At 39.6% G+C, this 26,164-nt stretch overlaps 1 protein-coding gene across 2 annotated transcripts in view; it reads right to left on the minus strand.

The window, feature by feature from the left end:
- Nucleotides 1–394: 394 nt before the first annotated feature.
- LOC120397231 (macrophage mannose receptor 1-like) overlaps nt 395–26,164 on the minus strand; it is a 99,847-nt gene continuing 74,077 nt past the window's right edge. For both annotated transcript variants that reach the window (XM_039522929.1, XM_039522930.1), the window contains 9 exons: nt 23,304–23,473; nt 20,141–20,243; nt 19,080–19,309; nt 17,930–18,095; nt 13,371–13,520; nt 7,988–8,104; nt 4,840–5,007; nt 2,217–2,258; nt 395–1,804 (listed from right to left, as the gene is read on the minus strand). In XM_039522929.1, coding sequence (XP_039378863.1) covers nt 1,554–1,804; nt 2,217–2,258; nt 4,840–5,007; nt 7,988–8,104; nt 13,371–13,520; nt 17,930–18,095; nt 19,080–19,309; nt 20,141–20,243; nt 23,304–23,473 — 1,397 coding nt within the window. In that variant the 3' untranslated portion in view covers nt 395–1,553. The remainder of the gene's footprint in view (nt 1,805–2,216; nt 2,259–4,839; nt 5,008–7,987; nt 8,105–13,370; nt 13,521–17,929; nt 18,096–19,079; nt 19,310–20,140; nt 20,244–23,303; nt 23,474–26,164) is intronic.

The following is a 26,164-nucleotide window of genomic DNA, read 5'->3' on the forward strand; positions in this document are numbered from 1 at the left end:
TGCTTGGAGAAGGGCCTTTCTGCAACTTCTAAGAGCTCTCTTGTTCTGAAAGAGAGAAGTACTAAGGAAAGGGAAATAAGAAATAAGATTGGTAGCAATACAATTTGAGGACTGGACACAACACCAAAGGTTTCAGGGAGCCATCCAGTAGGCCACAATGAAATATGCACACAAGCTAACCAAAAATTGTTGGCATATTCATTTTCTTTTTCTGCTTTGGTGACTGGATGTTGCCCCTTATTTATTGTTGCCTTGTCTGCTAATATTACTTGATCACAACACAACTGGTATTGCTCCAGGTCAGTATTAGTTAATGAATAACTCTTTATTGTTCCTACTGGTTTCAATGTGAATAGAGAGTTACGTACTCTAAAAATGCAAAACTATTAAAATGTCACAGTCTGTTACTGTTTATTTCACAGAGCTAAAGTTGAATGCATAAACAAAGGAAACATTTAAATTTTCCTTTCACACATTTATATCTGTGTGAGGAAAAAATTTAATGCACACATGATTTACAGTTTACAAGATATACAAAAATCAGATTATAAAATGATCATTTGGGAAGCTAAAGTTTCTGATATATTTTTCTCTTTAAACATTATAGAAAGAAACGGCTGATCTGCTAGAGCAATAGAGAAGACAGGTGCATTAGAAAAGTTATCTCATTGTATAGGCCAAGATCTCTCTTACAAGACTAAGCTGTATTATGGAGAAAGAGTATTTAAGTGGCAGTGTTTCGTGAGGAGTGTCATGAGAGTTGTCCATCGCTACTGCATCTTTAGAATATTCATAGCCTGTATCCTCCAACACCTATGCTGGTATGCAGGAAGGTGTTGCCACGGTCTCATCATCATGCTACCCAGACAAACTCCTTCTGTGGCCAGTAAGAGGTGCTGGTAGTGTCTGCCAGCCACATTGCTTGGGCTCCAGAGGCCTGCACCCCGATTATGGATAGCCCCTGAGTGTGTGTGAGATAGAGGGGTACTGCATATTTGGCTCTGTATGCTGTCTGAGATTACAGGAACTGAAATTATGCAACATAGAGCATTTTTTAAAATGGGATGTATTCAAATACAGTGCCATCAGCTACCCAGTGCCAAACCCCTGTAGTGAAGTTTCCAGGAATATGTGTATTATTAACAGAATGAGACAAGTGCTTGCTGATCAGTTTGGAGAGACTGCGTTGATGTGAAGCCTGACACTCATGAGGGTGATGCAGGCATGATGAAGAAACAAATGCTTTGAAGGCTTATTCACATTGGCTTATGTTTCATTTTCTTAATTGTATCCATTTATTCCATTTCAAAATTAGACAGCACTATATTTTTCATAAGAAATGCTTCTGTTAAAGTAGTTCGGGAATCGTATACAACTATAGAATGATTATGAAATGAAGTAATGGCCGCTGCTAGTATGTAAAAAAAAATATGCAGCCACCAAAAAAGTGACTGCTACAGGATTTGCACAGGAGAAAATAGCTTTGTCTTAAACCTTCAGGTAACCCAGTTGCGTAATTTTATTAAAACAAGGCCCATCTTTAATTTATCACACTAGAGAATAGCATGTTCATTTTGCTCGATGTTGGCCACAAGATCCTTTGTGTCACTAGTTCCAGGAACTGCATCAGTATTAAAATACATGTTGTTCTCAAAGCTGTCATTTGTTGCCATGTGATTCTTCCTTTTCCTGTAGAAGAAATAGCCTGCAAGGCCAACTCCTGCTAAGATAAGGAGTACCACAATAATAACAATCCCAGTTTTGCTGTGACTAGGTTCAGGAATCTTCTCCTCTTTTTTCACTGCTGTAAATGAATGCAAAGCAAATTACTAGAAACCAGGCACATGGCATCTGATTATAGAATGCAATCCTGTACTTAGAAATGGTACCATAGTTTATTTTTATGCATGAATGCTTTATCATCTCCAAATAATTAGTGACTGACAATGCAGAAAGTAAAATGAGAAAGTATATGAAACAGCACAATTTATAAAGCTTAATGCAACATTTCAATCCAATTTTAGGGAAGTGTTCTGCATTTGGACATAAATGAGGTATTATGGATGTTTTATTATCGAGGAAATGCATTTGATGGCCATTAAGCATCTAAATATATGATGTGATATTATAATATAAAATGTGACAATGTGGTATAATATATACTAATGCTTTTATTTGGGCTTTGTCTTTATTTATTTGAAAGAAAGTAAACCTACCTTTCTTGTCTGGGGGCTTCTCAGTTGATTGCACTTCAACAACTTTAAAACAGAAGAAAAACAGTTACTCAGCATCTTTAAAAGTCTTAATGTACAATTTTCAGTGTATAAATGAACACTTACTAGTATATACTGTAAAAATCCATGAACAGGGCCATGGACTTTCTGTTATTAAATAAATACAATATTTTTACCAGAAGCAGCATATGATAAATGACTCTAATATAGTTACAAAATATGCAATGAACCTGAAATGATTCTGCTGTGAGCTCCATACTGACAGACCCCTGCACCAGTGCAGAGCTATGGTGAAATTCATGGAGTGCTGCATATGCAGCAGTTCACTTCACAGAGCCTGTAGGAATGTGGCCTATGACCCTAATCCTGCGTATGATTACAACCGGGCACAGCGATTACTATTCGAAAGAAGTCACAGTAAGGACTAGGCCTGGCAGTAAACGTTTGCAGGATTGGGTCCTATGTGACATCTTTGTATTAGCTGTAACACCCCAATATCTTTTGCTTATTTATCAAATGAAGTTCAACTGCATATACAGAATGGAAATATTTCCAGGGTTCTCAATAATTTGGGTAGAAATTATGTAAACATGTGCAATGGAAAATATTGACTTAAAGTTAATAAGTTATAGATCTATGTTTTACAGCAGGGGTCGGCAACCTTTCAGAAGTGGTGTGCCGAGTCTTCATTTATTCACTCTGATTTAAGGTTTCACGTGCCAGTAATACATTTAAACGTTTTTAGAAGGTCTCTTTCTATAAGTCTATACTATATAACTAAACTATTGTTGTATGTAAAGTAAATAAGGTTTTTAAAATGTTTAAGAAGCTTCATTTAAAATTAAGTTAAAATGCAGAGTCCCCTGGATTGGTAGCCAGGACCCAGGCAGTGTGAGTGCCACTGAAAATCAGCTCGCGTGCCGCCTTCGGCACGCATGCCATAGGTTGCCTACCCCTGTTTTATAGCCTCTTCAAGAAAAAGCAGGCTTAAATTTAACATGCTGACATTAATTCTCTGAACTGTAAAATGAGGAATTATCACAGCCTTGCAAAATTCCACTTATTCACTCACCTGGGGCTATTTATTTTTGATAGGTAAATAAAATCTCATTTGTTTTTCTATTGTTAATCATCACGTTGAAGTACAGGTGACTAGATTTTGTGGATGGTCTGTTACATTTTTGTGACAATTTTGCAAGGCTGTTTGTATAATATAAAAAACATCTTTCATCAGCAGTCAGGAGAGAGTCAGATGATTGTGTACTCAAGAGCAGCTTTCTATAAAAGGGTAATGAGATTTCCCTCATTTCATATAGAGGAACTAGGCACATTTCAAATACTGAATGCATTTTGCAACAGTTAGAACAGAGCATGTTTACAAGAAACTTGTCATTACAATGCAGTGTGGGAGAAATGCTCCCTCCACATACTTGGCTCCTTTTGCACTTTTGGGAGGTAGGATTGGTCACAGCAAATCTCAAATGATTCAGTTGAATGTGTCTGGTTGAAAAATTGAATTGAACAGGAAATGTTGCAAAAATAAGCACTCTTATGAAATGTCCATTGCTTCCTGGTTGACCTGCATCAGAAGTACAGCAAAGGTAACATTGTTCATTGTATTTCTGATTCATGACAAAACCAGGTGCTGTGGAGATGTACAGAAATGATACAAAAAAAGTTAATTCAAGAGTCTGACTTTTCAAAAAAAGGTTCTGTTTAAATAATGGGCAAATTTTCCAGGTAATGCTCATGTTACTTTAATTTGTGCAGCCATCCTTGATTAGAGCAATGGGCATCATCTTCACAAAGTAGGATGAAGAAAATAAATATTGACACCCAAGAGGTGGAAATGGTAAAGCACAAATCTTTCTAAACACTACCAGTGACACCGGGGTACTGGAGTATATGAACATGGGTCCACAGGATAGGCTTGCTTCTGATTTGTTCCTGAGTTTGCACATTCCATTACTTCAAGGTCTTTCTAAATTTTGTACACTTAGACCAATGCTATTTGCTTTTCCCTGATCAATTTTTCCTTTTCCAGTTTACTCATCTTCCCCTAACATGTTTCAGGAAAGAATATTCTTGCTATACAAAGAAGTGAAGTTAATGAATATTCATTTCATATAAGCAGGAGCAAAGAGTGCCAAGTGTGTGCATGCATGTGCGTATAAGAGAGAGAGAAAAAACACACAAAATTAGCTTTAGGTTAAGATATAAGTATTTTTTCTTGAGGACAAAATTTTCAGGAATGGATCAAATTCTGTGTGCAAAACACAATCCTAATAGCGCCCATGCAATTGCACACATAATTATTGTAACTATATGGGCAATTTTGCAAGTGTAAGTACAAATTTCCTTATTTGCATGCATGCATTTTTGGAAACAGAGTTTGGCCATCCATTTTTTTGAATGCACCTACTTTTTGACAGCATGACCCTTTCTTTCATACTATGTCTGTGTGTAATCTGTATTTTGTATAAACACACAGAGGATATCTATCACAAATGTACTGTATGCAGCACATATTTATTAAGAGTATGCATACTATAAACATTACTATTGAAACAATCCATGAACACAATACATTAAACTCATTACTTACTTTTTGGTTTTTTACAAACGTATCCTTTGTAGGAAGAGCAATAAATATTATTCCAGTACCCAGAGTTTGCATACATTTCAACACAGTGCTCATTTTGTTGACTTGAGGGTTCTCCGACATTCCAGTTGACAAAATCCACTGCAGTGCTGTCTAGCCACAACCATTGTCCTAGTGTTAATTAGAAATACACTGAATATTAAACAGCTTAATGGTCATTCACATTTTGACAACAAGAATAAAAAAATTCAAGGGCACTTCAGAGAATTTCACATTTCTATAGTTTTTGAAAAATGCCCCCCCAAAAAAGAGTTGTGTGTTAGGGGGGAGGGATAGCTCAGTTGTTTGAGCATTGACCTGCTAAACCTAGGGTTGTGAGTTCAATCCTTGAGGGGGCCACTGAGGGATCTGGGGCAAAAATCAGTACTTGGTCCTGCTAGTGAAGGCAGGGGGCTGGACTCAATGATCTTTCAAGGTCCCTTCCAGTTCTAGGAGATAGGTATATCTCCAATTAATTATTATTAGAGAGGTGAGAACATCTCAAAGCATCAACCTGTCATGACTTTCATAGATTACCTCAGAAAAGCAGGCTCAGGGAAAGTATCCCTCACAACATCCTCTGTTTTTATTATTTTGTTTGGTTATTCTTATTGTGGTGATGACTGATGGAAAGAAATCATTTAGCTTCTCTGAAATGTCCTTATCCTCTGTGATTTACAAGTTAGTTATTTTTAGGACTATTTACTCATCAAAATCCCACATAACCTTTCTAATTTCCATTTTTCATTTTACTTGCCATAGTTTATGTTCCCTCCTATTGGCTTCAGCAGGGCTGGATTTCCGTTTTCTGACAGATTATCTGTTTACTTGAATAAATCTCTTAAACTTTGTTATTTAGCCATACTGGGACTTTTTGTTTGTTTGCCTCGCTGTTTCCTTTTTGTTACAGATATGCCTCTTTCATTGCCCTTAAATAACGTTTAAACAACTTCCATGCTGAGTCTACAGATTTCCTTACTTTTGAATTTAAGGTTTTATAACCAGCTTCCTCATTTCTTTGAAATCCCGCGCTTGGCGTCACTGTGCTAGATGTTGGTACATTTCCCTGAATATGTGGAACAACGTTTTAGTGGAACAACTATAGTTAGTTCTTGAATCAGCTCCTGTGTGTTTCTTAAGACTAAAGCAAGAATAGCCTCCTTCTTTGTGCTCAGAATGAAGTGCTTTAAGAAGCAATCAATCACTTAAGATGTCAGGCAATTACTTTTCCAAACCTTTTCTTTTCATGACTGACCAGTTTACAACTATTATTCCTTTTCATTACACTCTGATCTCCTGCCTTATACTGGCTTTTCAAAATGAATTAATTTTTACATATTAAAGTTAAGAAAGGCCAAAAACGGAACAAAATGTATTGCTCAACCTCTAGCATTGGAGAAGGGGGATTTTGTTTTACAGGAAATTTCTACTTTTTTTGTTTTCATTCAGTTTAGGAAAAGAAAAAATTAAAAATTGCCACATTTCCCACACAATGAAAAATCTGGCTCTTACCCAGGTCTAGTTATGTCTTCAATTGCCAAGAACTCTATGTTGATCTTCTATTTTTGCATTTATACCTCTTACATTAGTATTTTTTATTTTTCTCAGGGCATCTGTTTTTTCCTTAGCTCCTTAGTATGATGCCTGTTACTTTTCTGGAATTTATCTCTATGAGCTCATTCTTTCCCTCCACCCATTAGGCTATATTTCTTGCCCTATCCTTTGCTGGATAAAGAAATGCTTTTCAGTTACAAACATCCCTAGAAAATATCTTTGTCCGAGTTGAATGCTCTTTGGATTCAGATGCCCCCTACTTCTCTCTTAAAATAATCCCCACAAAAATTCATCAGTGTTCTGCGCCAACAGTCCAGTGTTCTCCTTTGTATCATGTGTAGCATATCCATTCTATGTAGGCTTTCCCTTCCTCAGAGTGTTCTCGAGTGTCTAATACATTTAAACATCTCCTGGTTACACCATCTTCTCACCTGCACAGTGAGACTCTGACATTTCTCCTATCCAGCTGGCCCTGCTTATGGAACTGCAAGTATTTCAGAGAGAGCCTCTCAAAGGTCCTCAACTTAGGCCTCTTTCCTAGTCATCTAAATTTAGTTTCCAGGATTTGTATTATCCACTGCTCTTGATCACTGGTACCAACGTGTACCATGACTTTGGGGTCCGATGCAGCACTCAGAAGAGGGTCTGTCTAGATGCCTCATGAAATTCGCCATCTTTGAATCTGTTAGGCAAATACCCAGACAATCCTTACACACTCAGCTAGAGTGAATAGATCACAAGCAAAAGAGTTTGTTGCTCCAGTGATGTTGGTTTCCTTCTATCACGAGACCGGCTTCATCAACTGGAAGATCAAGACAGCCAGTTGTAGGTAAGCCTGTTATCTCTATAAATAATTTAATCTTTTAATGCTCCTCCAATTCAGTAACTCTGGCCCCAAGATGCTGCATTTGTGCTCTGAGGGTCACGAGCTGCTTGAACCAGATGCATCCTCAACCCACTTGGCCACAAGAATCATGTTTTAGACTTTCTCAAGTAGAAAGGGTAGGAGCTGTCCTGATGGATCTGCCTCTGATCTTCGACTGTCATAGTTAAACTGGAGTTTTGATTCTGGGAGGGTACTAGATTGAGCTACTTTTTAATATAAAGATAAAGTTAGAGGCCAACGTTTAGCCATACATTCATTTATTGAATTCTTTTTATATTAGTTGATGAACAACTAAGTTAACCTACTTGCACCAGTGCTCAACTCTCACACAGTCCAAAGAGCCCTATGTTCACTCTCTCAGTTCCTGGCTCTGTCTAGAACCTCTCCATCCCACCCCATCCCTTGTTCGAGAAAGGACTCTTGCTACTTATTTCTTCATTTATATCTTACCAGTTACAGTGACTTTTGCCCTCCAACCCACTTTATTACAATAAACTGACTAGTCATACCTATGACCTTCATTTCTACAACACTAGGTAAAATATATAAAACGTCTCCTTTCCTGCTTTATCTCTTTGTCTTACACCAAAGTGCAATGTGAAATATTTGACACTCAGTGTATCTTTGACAAATATTCATCTGGGAATAAGTATTGCAAGAAAAAAAAATTACCATCCACATTTCTGTACATTCCTGTCCAAAAAGTTGATGATTTTTCTTCAAGTGGCTCTAGGTTGTGCGCCAGAAAGTTGGCTTCAGCTGAATCTTCTACTGAAACCAAAGAGGCACCTACAGAGCATCAAGAAACAATCATTTTGGAAATGAGTTTACAATGGAATACATTCCCCCCCATTGAGAGTGCCTTTTCTTGTCTTTTCAAGTGTTATGACAGTTTTAAATCAATTATCATGTGGGCCCATATTTTGCCATTGCTTTTTGTGCCCAGCTCCCAGTGAAAACAATGGGAATCATTGCAGGATACGGTCCTTTAATTTTTCTCTTCAGAGTAAATGCTCCCTTCCCACCCCAGCACCTACACTGGTTACTTTCATCATACTGGTATGTATACACTGTTTTACTTTATGAGATGTTTGCCAATTAAATTTTTGATACTAGAAATTTTGCTAACAACTCAGCTTAATTTCTTCACTGTTGCTCATTATCATCAGATACATCATGACTAGAAAGGTAATTTCACCTAAAATCAACAAATTTCTCAAAGCCTTGCATTGTTATGGGGTAAATAGAAAAGGGGAGAGGAGCATCCATCAGAAGAAATATTACCACTCGGCCAGTCAGGGGCCTATCACTCCCCAGGCCTTCTTGTGGTCCAAAGTTGGGAAAGCTGTTCCTTTTTCCCCTCCCTCAAAGATACCTGGTGTTCGACTGCCAATTGCAAAAATCTCCAACGGCCTGGGCACTAGATGGGGAGAGCTATGAGTTACTATAAAGATTTCTTTTGCAGGTATCTGCCTGATGGGTCTTGCCCACATAAACAAGGTCTAACTGAACACTGTATTTGGGGTTGGGAAGGAATTTTCACCCGGGTCAGATTGGCAGAGACCCTGAGGGATTTTCACCTTCCTCTGCAGCATGGGGCAGGGGACACTTACAGGTTTAAACTAGTGTAAATGGTGAATTCTCTGTGACTTGAAGTCTTTAAACCATGATTTGAGGACTTCAGTAACTCAGCCTGAGGTTAGGAGTCTATTACAGGAGGGAGTTGGTGAGGTTCTGTGTCCTACAAAGTGCAGGAGGTCAGACTAGATGATCATGGTGGTCCCTTCTGACCTTAATGTCTACACTATGGGGTGGGGGGATCTACACTACAGGGCCGGGGGGTGGGGAGATCAATCGTGTCTTCACTGCGGTGTGTCAACAGGACACACACTCCTGTTAATTGCCCTTGTGCTTCTCATTGAGGTGGAGTACCGGAGTCGACACTAGACCGATCGGCAGTTGATTTATCACATCTATACTAGATCTGGCCAGTAGTGTAGACAAGCCCTATGTCTTGGTAAGTTGATGGGTTTGAGGAGAGCTGAAGTGAAAGATTTCCTGGAAAATTTTTTGCAAGATTTTGGCTGCTTAGCAAGAATTCTCACAAGGTTTTTTTTCAAGCTCATGAGACATTTGCAAGAACTTGGCTGGTAGATACTACCTGTGCATATTATGATAGTTGGTACATACAGATATTTTAGTGGTTTTGTGAACAAATCTTACTCCCACATCATTTCCTGTATAATTATGTGCAGTATTCCTCCTTCTCAATCTTATTATACCTGTGAAAGTATAAAATATTTATTTTTTAAAAATTACTGGTTGTTTCTACAGATTATGGGAAATTTGTAAGAGCACGTGAACCATCTGTGGCGTGGATTTACAATGAAAATTCCTTTGGCCTTGCACTAGAAGTTAGGGACAGTAAAGGAAAAGCACTGCAGCACAGACACAAAAAAGAGTGGAAAGCCAATAATAGAAGGATTAAGATTGCCAAAATCTTCAGATTTTGGAATACATGCACTGCTACATACATATTTCTCAAACTCATAGCAGCTGGCAATAGAACAGCTGCTCAGTAATTCTTAGTGTTTCTTTTGTGGGATTCAGGTGCTTTTTGGTCTTAGATACATAGTTTTAAAATAGATTAAAAACCTGCACCGTTTTCTAGTATCTGGTAAAACTTGTGCTGCAAGTTCACAAAAATTATTTGTCTAGAAATTCCCAGTAAAGTTTGCAGTAGGTTGTGAGACTGACACTGCTTGGATGAATTTTGTGACATTGTTTGGATGAATTTTGCCCACAAGATTTACAAAGTTATCATTTTTTCAGTCAAATATTAGAATATGTATATTGTCACGTTATGGAATTGAACTGGGACCATATAGAACTTGGTTGCAACCAAGGTCCTGTAGTGGCACCAAATCTTGTATAAACAGGGTCAAATGAGGTGTCTAAGACAAGGTCATGGTTTGCTGGTTATGATTATGCTGTCTATATGTGTGTATCAATTTTGTAGTTGAAGTTATGAATATTGGCTCTATATTGTCTGTATTTCAAACTTATGCTGTGCTTCTGGGAGACATCCCAAACAAGTTGGTGTTAGCTCTGCCTAGCCTGCTTGATGGCCCATTAAGGACCATCAGCGATACAACTGACCCATTGAGAGAGGGCAGATACGCCTTGTAACTCAGCAAAGTATGCAGGAACTTGCCTATGTGATTGCAGACTCCATTTTGCTGTAATTTTCCACAGTAAGAACAAAGAGGTGTTCTTACACCTGGAAAAGACTATAAAAGGCTAATGCCTCATCTCCATCTGGTCTTCAATCCTGCTTCCTACCTCTGTACAAACTTTGCTACAAACTGAAGCTCTGAACAAAGGACTGTTGACCCATCCCAGCTGTGGATGTATTCCAGAGACATGATTTGAACCTGCAGTTTATTCTATCACTGCTGCAAGCCTGAACCAAGAACGTTGCCATTACTGTATGCAATTGATTCCATTTGACCAATTCTAGCTCTCATCTATATCTTTTTCTTTTTATGAATAAACCTTTAGATTTTAGATTCTAAAGGAGTGGCAACAGCATGATTTGTGGGTAAGATCTGATTTGTATATTGACCTGGGTCTGGGGCTTGGTCCTTTGGGATCAGGACAACCTTTTTTCTTTTACTGGGGTATTGGTTTTCATAACCATTTGTCCCCATAACGAGTGGCACTGGTGGTGATACTGGGAAACTGGAGTGTCTAAGGGAATTGCTTGTGTGACTTATGGTTAGCCAGTGGGGTTAAACCAAAGTCCTTTTGGTCTGTTTGGTTTGCCTTAGAGGTGGAAAAAACCCAGCCTTGGGCTGTAACGGCCCTGTTTTAAGCAATTTGTCCTGAATTGGCACTCTCAGTTAGGTCCCGCCAGAACCAGCATTGTTACATATATCAATTCTGTAGCCTCAAAACAATATACACTTCATCTTGTATATGATACAACTAGCACATTTATAATTTTATGGAGTGTTTTCTGAATTTCTATATAACTCATCTGTGTCACAGCCTTTGTTAAAAGAACGAGGAGTACATGTGGCACCTTAGAGACTAACACATTTATTTGGGCATAAGCTTTTGTGGGCTTAAAACCCACTTCATCGGATGCATGCAGTAGAAAATACAGTAGGAAGATATATATACCCATAGAGAACATGAAAAAATGAGTGTTGCCATATCAACTATAATGAGACTAATCAATTAAGGTGGGCTATTATCAGCAGTTCATATATCTTTATATTTGGGGATACAGCATTTGTATTTTCCTCCATACCCACTCTCTACTCCACATTCTTGGCCACTCACTACCCAATTAGTATCCTGCTAATTATCTACCTGCAACTCCAATTATTATAGTACAGCTATTAACTCTCCATGTTGTACTGATAGAGCTAAGGAATTCCTGCACTGTGTTCAACAGTATTCCAGGAAAGATAATCAGCAGCATAATGATGTAAGGACTGGAATGTTTCAAACGTTGATAAATACATTTTCCGTAACCAATTCTCTTTTAGTTTGTGGCTGGGACCCAGGAATCAGCTGTGTAGCAATGGCTGTGGATAGTATGACATGATGTGATGGTGCCTCAATTAACTATTTTTGATTTTGCAGTCACATTCTTGGAAAGTTTATCCAAGTAACATATAATTGTAGAAATAATGTGAACTAATATATAATCATAGAAAATAGACACTTTGTACTACTACTGATTTAGGGCCCAATTCTGCCCTCACATAGGTGCAATTATAATTGAGGCCAAATCCCACTATAGGTGGGGAATTAACAGGATACCAATTGGGCAGTGAGTGAGGGTGAGGAGTGACTGTGTGAATTTTTTGTATCCCAAATATAAAAACACATGAATCTTTAGTCTTCTATACTGCAGTCATTATTATAGGCAGACTCAGGAAACACTTTCACAAATGCAGAAGAGGAAAAGGACTTTGAAAAGTTTAGGTATATCACACAAATGATTAAATCTATATCATTTTGAGGCTATACATTTTTGTACTTTTGACAGCCCTCTACCAAGCAGCAGCAAGTGTCTGTAGCCTTTGCAGGTTGGCTTCCCAGAAGGGGCGGGGAGGGGGGAGGAATTGGTGATGTGGAGTCTGGGTATATTCTACTGTAATTGTTTAATTTATACATAGACCAGTCCTTGAACATAGGTGGACAAACAGCAGGCAGGAAATCCCTTCTTTCAGGAATCTCAGCCCAACACCAATGTCTGGTTCCCAAGTAGCAACTCTGTCTCAAGAACTGACTCCATTCAGAGACCAAGGCAGAGAACAAATTCTCCTGCTGTCTGCACAGCTCCTTCTAGACAAAAACACGCATAACCAAACAAACAACATACAGTATATTGTCCCAAGATTTAACATTTGCTACTGTGTGTTAGTAGGCCGCCTGGTCACACCTGTCATAACCATAAAAATATGGTTGTGCATTTGGGGGGTATTTCTGTTTTCAAAGGGACACTAGGATGTAGTTTTTGGCAAAAACTTGTTTTAATAAAAAAATTGTACAAAATCATGATATAAACAGGATGCTATGATTAAAAAAACACAAAACGAAAACAAAGAATGAATGTAACCATTCCTTTGTAATTGTAGAAATTCAAATACAACAGCTATTTTAACTAGTACATGAGATTCAGACACTGAAACTGACTGTACATAAAGATTCACTTCCCCAGACAACTAAATTACAAAAAGTAAGCAATGGTCCCAATTTACCAGCTCATTATCCCAGTCAGGCTTCTGTAATTCTAGTCATTCAGTGGCATATAACTGAAGTATTTTAGTGGCAAATCAGGCCCACAGTATAAATGATGTAAAATGAGATTTGAACAAAAACCAAAGATTTTATTATTAATGCAGACAAGGAATTTGTCTTTAAATTATGCTAATACGTAGCACTTTCATAGCCACTGATACGTTCATAGTGATGTATAAAAAAAATAATAGATTTGTGATTTGTGTGCATCTTACCTCTAATGTGAAAGGACACTTACCTAATCGAAGACATTCTAAGGAGGCCTGGGCCCAGTTTCTCGTAGATGAAGACTCAATGAAGTAGCAGTGACCACGGAAAGGGATCCATGATCTGTGTTCTGACTCAGGGCACTTTCCGGGAAGCTGGGGGGGATCCGTGGGGGCTTTAACTGTTTAAAAAAAAAGGGACACAGTTTGCAATTAATAAAACATTTTAATGAACAGGTTTCTCTCACACACTTTTACTATGACTAGCACATACTAATCTGACACCAGGAAACGCTCATAACAGTTGTTTAATCATATATAATCTTTGAAAATCTGTATTCCTTGTTATTATATCATAGTGGAATGGTGAATGATTAGTGTTACAGCTGCATTTTATTCTAGAAGCACCTAATTCAGCAAAGCCCTTAAGCACATGCTTATCTTTAAGCACATTCATATGTCCATCCCTATTGAGCAAACACTTAAACAAGCTTAAGAACATGTTTAAGTCCCATGGTAAGTGCTTTGCTGAATTAGGGCCTAAATTTGGTGAAATCAGGCCATAAACCAATATTACTCTTGAAACAAGAGAGCAGCTCAGTTGACATCAATGGCTGAGTTTCAGGTGCAGATGAAGACAGCACAGTATAGGGCCAAAATTATTAACTTAAAAACTGCAGTATATAGAAAATGTTTAAAATCTCACACAAGTAGGAGAATGTATATTGTGTAGCCTAAATATCAGGAATGCATTTATGTTTTAAAACCTAGTATTCTGGGTCAAGAAAATCTGTTCTCATTTTACTTATCTACTAAGATCTGAATTCAGGATTTTCCTGTTTTCCCTAGCAATAGCTATTATCATTTCAATGATCATCGAGCCATGAGAGAAAAGAATCTTTTTAGGCAGTTGCAATGCTATTAATTTATGAAGATGAAAACACAAAATCCTTCAAGATCTGGCAGGTAAGTAAAATGGAAATAGATTTTCAAATATTTTGTTTAAAAATAAGGATTTTGCACTGTGATGATGAAAAGGATTGTGAATAGATTTTAACATCTTTTTAAATAAAATGTTCATGTTCACCTTTAATGGGGATGTATTGCAGATGGGTTTAGCCTGTCACTTCCATTAAAGAATAACTAATTAAAACATTAGAGTGACCAGATGGGTGAGGTAATAGCTTTTATTGGTGAGAAGCTTTTGAGACCAACAGAAGTTGTCCAATAAATACTACTACAGCCACCTGTCTCTCTAATATCCTGGGACCGACATGACTACAACAACATTGCACAATTAAAACTTAACTATTTAAAAATACACTAGTTGTTCTTCTTAATCTAGCCAAAGGAAGATGATCTTCAACATGTGGAAAGTGTGTTTAATTAGTAATCAATTATTCCATATTTAAAATGCACTACTCTATAACATGGAAAATAAGTCAAATGGCTTCAATATTAAATGCCTACACTCTTTTGCCCACAAGATCTGAGGAAACAGAAGATAATTTTACAGGAAAAACAGTTATTTTTCTTTTGATAACTCAAAAATTAATAAGTCCCAGACTCCAGCAGATGTGTGTTTATATTGTGTGTTTTATACTAAACAGACTTTCAGTAATGAACCAAAGTTCCTTCCCTCACGTACACACTGGAAGAGACTTAACATTCAACTTGTCTGTCTTTTGCCTTGCTTAACTATCAAACTCTTTTTTTTCTTGCTTTTATCTAGTGTTCTTTACATCTTGTGAATAATTCTTTTAACTAGAGTTCTATTTTTACTAGGGCTGTCAAGCAATTAAAAATATTAATTGCAATTAATCACGCTGTTAAACAATAATAGAATACCATTTATTTAAATTTTTTGGATGTTTTCTATATTTTCAAATAAATTGATTACAATGAGAACACAGAATACAAAGTGTACAATGCTCATTATATATATATTTTTGATTACAAGTATTTCCACTGTGAAAAACACAAAAGAAATAGTATTTTTCAATTCACCTCATACAAGTAGTGTGGTGCAATCTCTTTATCATGAAAGTTGAACTTACAAATGTAGAATTATGAACAAAAAGACTGCATTCAAAAATAAAACAATGTAAAATTTTAGACCCTGCAAGTCCACTCAGTCCTACTTCTTGTTCAGCCAATCACTCAAACAAACAAGTTTGTTTACATTTTCAGGAGATAATGCTGCCCACTTCTTGTTTATGTCACCTGAAAGTGTGAACATGCATTCTCATGGCACTGTTATAGCTGGCACCACAAGATATTTACATACCAGATGCGCTAAAGATTCATATGTCTATTCATGCGTCAACCACTATTCCAGGGGACATGCGTCCATGCTGATGACAGGTTCTGCTTGATAACAATCCAAAGCAGGGTGGACTGACACATGTTCATTTTCATTATATGAGTCAGATGCCACTGGCAGAAGGTTGGTTTTCTTTTTTGGTGGTTCAGGTTCTGTAGTTTCCGCATCGGAGTGTTTCTTCTTTAAGACTTCTGAAAGCATGTGCCACACCTTGTCTGTCTCAGATTTTGGAAGGCATTTCAGATGCTTAAACCTTGGGTCGAGTGCTGTAGCTCAGTGGTCCTCAACCAGGGGGTCCAGGGCCCCCTAGGGGGCCTCCAAGCAGGGCCGGCATTAGACTCGCTGGGGCCCAGGGCAGAAAGCCAAAGCCCCACCACATGGGGTGGAAGCCCAGGTCCCTGAGCCTCGCCACTTGGGGCTGAACTGAAGCCTGAGCAATGTAGCTTTGTGGGGGCCGCTGAGGCATGGGGCCCCAGGCAGTTGCCCTGCTTGCTACCCCCTAATGCCGACCCTGGCTTCTATAAGCAGAAAATCAGTTATTGTGGCACAGGTGGATCGTGGAGTTTTTATAACATGTGGGGGGGGGGACTCAGAAAGAAAAAGGTTAAGAACCTCTGCTGTAGCTATCCTTAGAAATTTCACATCAGTACCTTCTTTGCATTTTGTGAAATCTGCAGTGAAAGTGTTCTTAAAATGAATAACGTGCTGGGTCATCATCTGAGACTGCTGTAACGTGAAATATATGCCAGTGTGGGTAAAAGAGAGCAGGGGACATATAATTCCCCTCTCCCCCTCCCCAAGGAGTTCAGTCACAAATCTAATTAATGCATTACTTTTTTAACGAGCGTCATCAGCATGGAAGCATGTCCTCTGAAATGGTGGCCAAAGCATGAAGGGGCACCTGAATGTTTAGCATATCTGGCACGTAAATACCTTGCAATGCCGGCTACAAAGTGCCATACAAATGCCTGTTCTCACTTTCTGGTGATATTGTAAATAAGAAGAGGGCAGGATTATCTCCTGTAAATGTAAACAAACTTGCTCGTCTTTGTGATTGGCTGAACAAGAAGTAGGACTGAGTGGACTTGTCAGCTCTGAAGTTTTACATTGTATTGTTTTTTGAGTGAAGTTACATACAAAAAAATCTATATTTGTAAATTGCACTTTCACGACAAAGATTGCACTATGGTACTTGCATGAGGTGAACTGAAAAAATACTATTTCTTTTGTTTATCATTTTTACAGTGCAAATATTTGTAATAAAAAATAAAGTACACTTTGATTTCAATTACAACACAATATATATGAAAAAGTAGAAAACATTCAAAATATTAAATACATTTCAATTGGTATTCTATTGTTTAACAGTGCGATTAAATCTGTTATTATTCATAATTATTTTTTTTAATCACAATTAATTTTGAGGCAATTGCGTGAGTTAACTGTGATTAATCAACAGCCCTAATTTTTATACATAGTTTGTGTACACCACTGCCCTCCGTTGGATATATCTGACATTCAAATGTTTGTCTCATTTTCTAGTCGGGGGCTAGTCTATCACATACTAATACAGTTGACAGCTAATGAAGATACTTGTGTAATTCAAGAGGTGGAAAGTCCTGTGTTTTTGGAGCTGTGTTTGTGTTCAAACTTCTTTCAGTTTCTGTATTGCTTCCGCCACTACTACTATTTCAAGCTGTCTCTGTGCTGCCTCTGCAATGCTTTCTTCTATCATTCTATGCTACCATCTGTTAAATATTCCGTGTGCTGTAAAACCAAGACGACATGGTCTTTAACTCAAGCAGCATAGAATTTACTGTGGTGGTCAGCACCTTGACATTCACTATTTGAAAGGAATTACTTACCAATAGTTTTCTCTGTTTTACAAGGCATTCCCTATGTACCCAGCAGGACACACAGAATAATGTACTGCTTTACTAACTACTTTGTTTTTATACTAATGAACTGGGTTGATGGGGTTGGATTTATGAGCTATGATTGTTCTCAGTGTGCTTTTTTTAGTAGCTAAGCAAATAGGAATAACCACTGGCTTCCATTCCCACTGGCCTGGTGCCCACTCACCATCTTTCCCCTAACTCAGTTCCAAAACGCAGTCCCTTCCACTCACTTGTCTTTCTCCAGTTATTTGATAGTTACTGAATATCAAAGTGTACAGTCATTTAACTAGATATATTTGAACAGTCCCTAGCACAATGCAATATAAATAAATAATCATTGTTATTACCATTGTTACATTCAATTGCTTACCATCTGACCATTTACAGATAGAGTAGTAGTTTTCATCACAAGATGCCGTCTTCCAGACTCCTCCAAGGTCCAGATAAACACAGCCTATATTCTGTTTCGGCTCTCCTTTGGCCCACTTAGTATACTTCACCTTCCAGTTATCAAGCCATTCATAACGTCCCTCAGTCTAAAAGCAAAAGAAATCAATAGAAACAATGAACCGGACATCAAGAATTGCTTCACTGTCAGTTTTGTGAGAGGAATTCTTTCACCGTCCTAACCTCTGATATGAAACAGAAAAATACCAAGACTCAGTCCCTTGCCAGTAGATAGATATTTATAGTCTGCCCATTGTCCTTTGTCAGAGGTTGTCGTTCAAAAATATAGAACAAAAGTAGATGGCTCAAATTTTTGATTCATGCTGTGGCATATCAAGTTTGCAAATTAATCCACCATCACTCCATCCTCCAGTTAGCTCATGCCCAAGTTTTGTTTTATTTTGTTTTGAAGAAGTCGTATATTACATTGTTCACTCTGGCGTTTCCTTAATTTCTCTGGTCAATGGGTGCAGAAAGCAGAAGTAGGGACTGTGCCAACTGTTTGCAATAGTTTTTCATTTTAATCTTCGTGCCAACTGTTTGCAATAGTTCTTCATTTTAATCTTCGTAAAGGGCCCAGATACCAGAATGAGGAACACAATATAAATAAATTAAATTGTATAGCCCACCAGCTATTCAGCTTCTCAGCAGCACAGATGTCCTGAGATTAATAATGTTAGTTTAAAATAAATTCAGGTGTCATTTAGAGAAATACTTTTGGATAAAAATAAATAATTTTTATCGCACACTTAAAGAAGTTTGGATATTTTTCCAAGGGGGATCATGACAGTGTGTCCGTATGAAGAAAGCCATAGTGAGATGACCTGAAGTAAAAACTGCCTGGAAAAAACAGAGCATAATGCCAGAAAGAATAAGACCAGAGAATGTGTGATTTAATCTGATTAATACTGATGAATTGTTAATGATTCAAAGCTTAAGCACATTCCCTGCCTTTAAACAATGACACTACACACAAGTAGCTAGGGCAGTATGTAATCTAATGAGATCAAAACTGAATTAAGGTAAGGACTGTGAGAGCAGTATTATCACAGAAAGTAGAAAGATGTTCTTACCAGATTGCTGTTCAGACCAATCCATACAGGCTCCCCATACTTTAACATTCGTAGCCACAGAAATGAGTGGCTGTAGGGATCTAAGATGCTGGCAAGGTCAGAGGACTCCTGTACGCATTTTCGCCGTGCATCTTCCCACTTCATTTTGGAACGAACGAACAAGTAACTACTGTTACCATAACGGATAAAGTTTGCTGGGACTGCTGTTGATGAATGGTAGAACTTGGAGTCTATTGGGAGAAGAAAAAAGGGAATGTAAAGTCGTTGGAGTTTTTTAAAAGTGGTTAGGGCCACATTGTGGCTGGCCCTGCATGCGATTGCAAAGCATGGATAAAAAGAGACTCCTATCTCCTGACTTCTGGTCTTGGTTAAAGCTCTGCAAACCCACTAAAGAAAGTGAGGATTCACAGGTGTCAAATGAGGGCAGAGTTTACATCGTCATTGACGGTATCTTACAATGTTGATGATGGCACAATGGCTAGCATAGAATCCAAATTATGCTCTCACAACTGTGCTAGTTCAGCAGAGCTAAAGTGAAGGAACAAAAGGCTAAGGAAACTATGACCCTGAATACATCCAGGGATTAAGAGCTTGTCCACACGGAAGTTGCATCCATTTAATTTACATTGGTCTAGGTTTGGTCTACATACAAAGTTCCGCAAGTTTTTGGTTTAATAAAAGATGTGATTTTAAACTGATTTAGCTAAACTGGTGCAACCTTGTATGTGAACCCTTTTAAATCAATTTACAGTTGTCTTATATTGGTTTACCTTGTGTTGGTAAATGTATGGGTGGATATAGGCAGTGATCATATACAGGGGTCTGCACTCGTTTAACTAAATTAGCTTTTGAACAGATCACAGTTGAACTGTATGTAGAAAAGCCTTTAAAAGCTGGTTTAATGTGTAGACCAAGATTTGGATGGTCATATTTATAAACAGTACTTTTTCTAACCATAGCCACAGAAGTGAAGGATAGTGGTGACATAATGCAAGTGGAAATCCAGCATTTAATCCTCAAGCAAATAAAAATATCTTGCACGAGATTTCTGAAAAATGCACCTTTGTTAATTTGGCATACATAGCCTTTGTTGTTGCCACAGCTTTCATCAACCCATTTCCCTGCCTCCTTAACAGGACTATTTCTCATCAAGACGCAGTCAGCCTAGGGGAAAAAAGGATACACAAATCAGTTAATAAATAAATCAAAAGCAAGTGAGAAAACTTCCTCCCCCTTTTACATCTGTAGACATGAATATAATTAAATTTCATTCCTGCATCATTTTAAGATTCAGTAATGCTGGCATTATGCTGGTGACTTCTATGTGCTTTCGTTTCCCGTATATTGCCCTTATTTCTTAACTTGCCTGTGATTTTTCCCTAGTCAATCTCGTGAAACAATTGGGGGCGGGGGGGGGGGCTGAAAGAAGGGGGAAGTGAAGAAATTCTATTCTCTTCCCATCCCCATGTTGTATAATATGGAGGGCATCCCACGGGAAAGTTCAGAGGGAGATCTTGGGTGAAGTTAGTCATGGAAGGAAAAAGTGGCTTGATCCCTCTACACGGCTACTGCAGTCTGTTCCAAAGAAACCCTGGACAGGCAAGGAGTAATGCACTTCTCTGAAATGTTTTCTCCCACTTTCAAATTCATAGTTGCAGCTGTGCAAAATATCAACTGCAAACTAGAAACGCTTAGGTTAGGGTTGCCAGGCATCTGGTTTTTTGACCAGAATGCCCAGTCAAAAAGGGACCCTGGTGGCTCTGGTTAGCACTGCTGACCGGGCTGCTAAATGTCCAGTTGGCGGTGCAGCAGGGTTAAGGCAGACTGCCTGCCTGCCAGGGCCGGCTCCAGACCCCAGCGCGACAAGCACGCGCGTGGGGCGGCACTTGCCGGCAGGGGCGGCAGATTGGGCCGGCGGACCTGCCGCCAGTCATGCCTGCGGGAGGTCCACCAGAGCCCCGGGACGACCGGACCTGCCGCAGGCATGACTGCGGAGGGGGCGCTCCTCCCGCGGCTCCAGTGGTTCGCTGGTGGCGCGGGAGGTCCAACCGAGCCGTGCGACTAGCGGACCCTCACCAGTCAAGCCCGCGGGAGGTCCGCTGCTCCCGGGGCTCCAGGGCGCCTCCCACGCATGACTGCTTGGGGCGGCGGAATATGTAGAGCCGCCCCTGCTGCCTGCCCTGGCTCTGTGCAGCTCCCAGAAGCAGCCGGCATGTCCGGTTCCTAGGCGCAGGGGCAGCCATGGAGGCTCCATGCACTGCCCCCACCCTGAGTGCCAGCTCCGCAGCTGCCATTGGCCAGGAACCATGGCTTATGGGAGCTGCGGGGGCAGTGCCTGTGGGCATGGGCAGCAAGCAGAGGCCCTTCGCCCCTCTGCCTAGGAGCCGGAAGGATATGCCACTGCTTCCCAGGAGCCACCTGAGGTAAGTACCGCCCGCACCCTGAACCCCTTCCTCACCCTGAGCCCCTTCCCACACCTTAAGTCACTCCTAGACCCTGCATCCTGCACCCCCTCCCATACCCCAACCCAGAGCCCTGTCTTGCACCCTGAACCCCTCATTTACTGGCCCCACCCTGGAGCCCACACCCCTAGTTGGAACCCTCACCCCTACCCCCCTCCTGTACCCCAACCCCCTACCCCAGTGAGTGAAGGTAGAGGAGAGCGAGCAACAAGAGGGGGGAATGGAGTAAGTGGGGGACAGAGCCTCGGGACAGGGCCAGGCAAAGGTGTTCAGTTTTGTGCAATTCAAAAGTTGGCAATCCTAACTTAGGCCCAAATTTTTAAGAATGTCCACTGATGAGAGTGAGATGCCTGAGTTGAGATGGCATTTCCATTTCCTTGACTTCCAAATCCACAGAGCTTCTGTGAGCCTATAAGAAACACAGTGTTTCATAAAAATGTTTTACATCTGCAAACATTTTTGAAAAGTTGAGCATGGCATTTTTTGCACTCTGTAGCTGTGTCAGAGAAATGATCACATTCTGTTGCTTACCCCAGGCAAACGGAATCTTCTGAGATTCCCCCACCATGTGGTTTCGCATATGAACTCTCAATTTCTCAGTGAAACCTTACAGACCTTGCCACTCTTAGGACAGGACTTTATAAAAATACTACGCTTTTCAGAAAAGAAAAAATATTTTTCCTCCATAGTGACATATTTTAAAAATGCCTTGTCTGATAAACTTCAGAGTTTCTCCAACACTTCTCCATCTGTTCAGGATAACACATGAGAAATTTCTGATAGCAAGGTGCTATTTTCAGGAAGTTGGAGAGGGTCATAGGGTATCAAAATCAAGGTTATATTGAAATTGCATTACAACTTCAAAGCCTGATCGTGCCCCTACTGCAGTCCTTGGCAGGATCAACTCCTTATCCAAGGAGTTACTTATTGTAACTCCACCACACAGTACGAAATAATCTTGTATTAGCAGAGAGATGAACTTGATGGATAGAATGTCCTTTTCTAGAATGCTGAGAAAATATAGGAAGTGATTTTTTTCTGAAAAGTCAAATGCTTATTTACAGAAGCTAGGGTAACACATGCCTCTCGCCCACAGCAGCAGCATCTCCACCCATCTGGAGGAGAGAGAGAAGATGTTGTTGAGTAAGTGGCCCTACTCCAGTAGGAGCCCAAAGCCCCAAAAGGGAAAATGCCAGCTAGGGAGAACCACTGTCAGAATGATAAAAGTGACGCACTAATTCAGTTTTTATCCCCATAGCAAACACCACAAGGCAGGGGTGCCATGGAGACGTGCACAAGTTAAAGCTGCTCTTCTTTCCTGAAACTTAGTTCAACCAGGGATGACTCCTCCTTGCGACATAGCAGTCCCCTTTATTAAGCTAGCTCAGCAGCTTCATCCTGCTGGAAATCCTTCACAACACACCCTATTGGTGCAGCTCTTACTGGGTGTCCTGTAAGATATTGCTCATACTTCACTTGCTGCTCCTTTATTTGGATTCCTACTGTACAGCTGCAATAATGTTTTTTTTTTAAGCTGAGCCAATAATCAGTGTAACAACTTATGACAAGCACCATAAACAATAGAGACCGGATTGTGCTAAACATATTTGATCAAAGATTTAAACTCCTTTTGCACTTGTAAAAGACCTGAATCCTGCAGTATCACAGCTCTAGCCTCAGAAAATGTCTTCACTAAGTCAGAAATAAACTGAGCAGTAACTATGGTACAGTTATTTAACAACAATTTGTAATTGATGTTCACCTGGCTATCATATGAATATAATGACATTTGTCCAGATGGGAAACCTTTGCCCCAATTTGTAAAGTAGACTCCACTTCCATCTGTCCAAAGATATTTGAGTTCATGGTTTATATCATTTAATCCAATCCAAATATCAACCACAGAATCCTTTAAATGGAAGGTGAGAAAGGCTGAAAGAAAGAAGAAAAACATTTTACATGAAGTGTAGTAGAACACAGCTTTTTCTCATCAGAGAAGTTGCTGATGTGGCCAGAACTGGGCCAGCCATGGTCCAAAAAATTCTTGTAGTATTGAATCTTATAACTCTTCTAATCAGATAGTTTGCAAACTTAGATGAATGTCTAGTGGAGAAAGTGAAAGAAATGAATATTATTTCAACATTAAGTTAAAAGAAACAGAAAAACAACTAAAAACAACAAGATGGGAAGATTTTTATTTCGGACAAAATTGGAAAGGCACTTTGAGGAGGGTAAGTTGTTAGTTTGGGTGAGCAAGGACTCAGATATACAATTTTTGTATTTGTTCAAGATATCACAGATGTATGTCTGACTCTTCAAGTACAGGAATAGTCTCAACAGCAGATTAGTAAAGCTTCCCCTCTGAGGTTCCTAGGTCTTATTCCATCAAGTGCTCTATAGCCTATGACCAGGACTTTGAACTCTGCTATGAAGCAAATGGGAAGCCAGCAGAGTTTATGAAGAACAGGTGTGATATATGTGCATCAATATTTGTTGCTGAGGTTTATACAGGGATGCTGGGGCTGGCACTGAAGCTGGAAATCACATCTCTGGAAATGATAAAAAAAATTGCTTTAGGGTCAACAAGAATCTTGTGTTTGAAGTGTACGCTGCCTGACTGCCCTCACTCCCCTGCCCCTTGTTTTCTTGGGGGCCCACTGGGACCCACCCACATTACAAGTTCATTCATGTTTTTATACCAGTTCTTGATACTTCCACCTAAGCTGATTACAATATGGATGAGTTAAATGTAAATGCTCTTTTGTGGAAAACACAACTATGTGCCAACCATGCTTGTGCATCTGCACCTGCCACGTTGCCTATTCACATTTGTATTGCTGCGTTCTGGAAAAATCTAGATAGGTATCCCAAACTGCCTCAGCAAGGGATAGAATGCAGAGGGGATATGCACAAACAGCGTCACGAGCAGCATGAACAGCAAGGTATTTTGGGTTGTCCTACTGCACAGAGAGCTGGAAAGGAAGAGGACCAACCAAACTGGTTACACAGATGAATGGCTGTCATTCACTCAGCAAAATAATAGTGTTCTGATTACTGGAAGACACACATGGACTAAACGCCCTCCCCTGGCAAGGCTGAAACATGGCTGGCTGCCAAAGTTACAAACACAGCATCAATCATATTTTGTGCAGACATAAACCAAATTTAGGGCCAACCATCTCACTAACTTGTCACAGACTTAAAGTTGTAGTGTACACAAGCTTCAGCTCTGGTCAGTAACAGGCGATTATCACAAAGCTAATCTTAACCAGCTTCTAGAGTTTCAGTTAGGAGCTTACTCTTCTCATTGAATTAATAGCCATTTTTGTTTCTCTGTTCTCTCAGCTGGTTATCCTCCAAAATTTTCTTAATACGAACGTCACTTGTGCCTTATCCTGCCAGGAATAAAACCTGTAGGTTTGTGACAAATGTTAGTGCTGTGGTCCTGCTGGGAAGTGCGATGGGAAATCAACCCTTCCTTGCACGCCTCTGTTGCCAGTAATAATATTGGTTTGTCCCACTAGTTCTACTATTCATATGTTTCTTACCTAGAATTCAACCCTTGTGCATAAGCAACCTTTCAGGAATTCATACAATCTGGTCACAACAGGAACGTTTCTCTTGGAGGGAATTCAACCACGTTTTGATAGAACAGTCATATTTGATCCCTATTTTTTTCTGCACTGGGAGTCTGATTTTCTCCACTATGGAAAATCATACATTAAGGTAATGGAATTACTCTGATTTTACAGTAATGTAACTGTGAATGTCAGAATATAACCCCATTTACTTCTCTCTCTATGGTTCTGTTTGTCTATTTCTGCTCTTTTAACTTTATATCTATTGCTTTGGTGCAGTAGCTGTTTTTCATAGTCATTTTTCCTATCTTTGTTGTTGTTCTTTATTATTTGTATTATTGTAGTGCCGCAGAGCTGCCATCATGGACCAGGACCCTTCCGTGCTAGGTTCTGTACAGACACAGAACAAAAAGACAATCCTTCTCCCAAAAAGTTTAAACAATCTAAGAAGAAGACAAGAGGCGACCGATGATACAGGAAGATGAGGGGAGTTGTTATGGGGGGCGCTACTTAGGAGGGGATCAGCTAAATAGAAAGGAAAGGGAAGGGAAGAGGGTGAGGGGCGACAGGGCAGGTATGGAGTGAAGTGTGAGGAGGGAGAGGGATGGTTGGAGCAATTAGCCAATCAGCACCGGGCAGAAAAAGTCACAGAACATTCTGCAGTTTTGACTGGAATGTCCAGAGGTCCCTGCTTTAGCTGCTTCTGATCTCTGGCTGGCTGCTCTCTGCAATTTTGCCCCAGGGCCACATGGCGGGGGAGGGAGGGAGGCACCACCTGAATTCTAGTGCCTCTGGCATGGGCATTTCTCGCATTTTCTTATGTGTTTTTAATCCATTTACAACTGTTTCCCTTTCTATGACTGTGTCATGTTTTCCTGCTTCACTTTCTTTTTGTCTTCTGCATGTGCTCTCCCACCCTGTAGCTCCCCCAAAAGAAGTGCATAACAACTTATTTTCAGTGAGGCAACACTAGGAATTGAAGCAGTTTGAAGTGGACATGTCCACAAGCCCTGATCTCATCAGCAGCAGGAGAGTTCATATCAGT

Source organism: Mauremys reevesii, linkage group 2 (assembly GCF_016161935.1).
Source record: "Mauremys reevesii isolate NIE-2019 linkage group 2, ASM1616193v1, whole genome shotgun sequence".
In the NCBI taxonomy this organism is placed as follows: Eukaryota; Metazoa; Chordata; order Testudines; family Geoemydidae; genus Mauremys; species Mauremys reevesii.